The following is a 1,251-nucleotide window of genomic DNA, read 5'->3' on the forward strand; positions in this document are numbered from 1 at the left end:
GAAGAGTCTATAGTGGTTTTCAAAAGTTCTTTAACATCATAAAGTGGGTACCTGCAACTCTGTGTGGTATTGAGTTCGCATGTTTGCTCAGGGAGTTCTTGTTGAAAGTCTTGGGGTCACTCTCGCCAAACAGTTTTGTGATCTCCTGCTTCAGAACCGTCTGCACTGCCTCCGGCATGTCCTTACTATCCGACACTGAAAACAGACACAGATCTTATTGTTCCTGTATCTTTTTTGTCCCATGTGAGGAAACGATATGTGCCTTTATGTACCTCCTTTGAAGAATCGCACCAAACACTGGTGGAGCCAGGGGTGATCGGGGTCCAATGAGTAAGCTCTCTTCACCGACTGCAGCATCAATAGATACTTCTCTACAAACACAAATTATGAGTTTTAAATCCCACATCCTGAAACATTATGAATCACTATGTTCAAGTTCATCAGTATGCTCACCTTTCCTGAGGTAGATCTCAAAGGCCAGCAGATGCGTGTCTATTTTATTCTTTACTAAGTTCTTGAGTGGAGTCAGGAACTTAACCGCTTCTTCTAGAGGATTCTCCACCTACAGACAGAAACAGCACCATTCTGATGAACAGAATCAAAATATTTTATCCTGTAAAGTACAAATGGCTTTGTCAACATACACACCTTGGCCAGTTTTTCTGGTATGAGCTCCTCTTTAGGTCCTCCAATCTCCTCCTCATCCTCTTCCTTTTTCTTCTTTTGGTTCTTTAGCTGTTTTTCTTTTTCAGCATTCTTCTTTTCCTCCTCTAACTGGGCTTTCTTTTGGGCACGTCTCTGTTTGTTGCGCAATTTCTTCAGCTCCTTGTCCGTTAGGTTGGCTACAGAATAAAAAATTGTTAAGAAAACAAAACTATATATTTTTTCCAAAAAGCAAGGATGGACCTCTAAAGTTTGAATATGGTTTGTGTGCATGACTCTACCATTGTCGGCCTGCGACTCCTTGTTGTCATCGGAGAGCGGGTTATCATGAAGGCTGAGGTAGATCTCGATGGCTGTACGTGCTGCCTTGAAGTAAAAAGGGTGCATACGCAACACGTCCTCTAGATTGAGCAAATCGACGTAAGAACGCAACGTCATCTTCCGCATACAGTATGTGTGGAAGTCGAACTGGTCGTCTGTTATCTCCACAAAATGCTGTTAACAACAAAAGATGAAAGTGTCAGGATATTTCAGACCATTGGGTATTTATTTATGATTTAATGCCATGTCAGCAGCAATGGCTATATT

The 1,251-nt window shown here is 41.8% G+C and overlaps 1 protein-coding gene across 1 annotated transcript; it reads right to left on the bottom strand.

The window, feature by feature from the left end:
* Positions 1 to 19: 19 nt before the first annotated feature.
* On the bottom strand, positions 20 to 1,158 carry LOC107682856 (N-alpha-acetyltransferase 15, NatA auxiliary subunit-like; the record flags this gene model as incomplete). The annotated part of the gene is made up of 5 exons (XM_016478976.1): positions 20 to 195; positions 273 to 371; positions 454 to 562; positions 649 to 842; positions 945 to 1,158. Coding segments are annotated over 5 exons (792 nt in total), but the record flags the coding sequence as incomplete, so codon positions are not given.
* Between the last annotated feature and the right edge of the window lie 93 nt (positions 1,159 to 1,251).

Source organism: Sinocyclocheilus anshuiensis, unplaced genomic scaffold (genome assembly GCF_001515605.1).
Source record: "Sinocyclocheilus anshuiensis isolate Anshui unplaced genomic scaffold, SAMN03320099.WGS_v1.1 C32660048, whole genome shotgun sequence".
Taxonomy (NCBI): Eukaryota; Metazoa; Chordata; class Actinopteri; order Cypriniformes; family Cyprinidae; genus Sinocyclocheilus; species Sinocyclocheilus anshuiensis.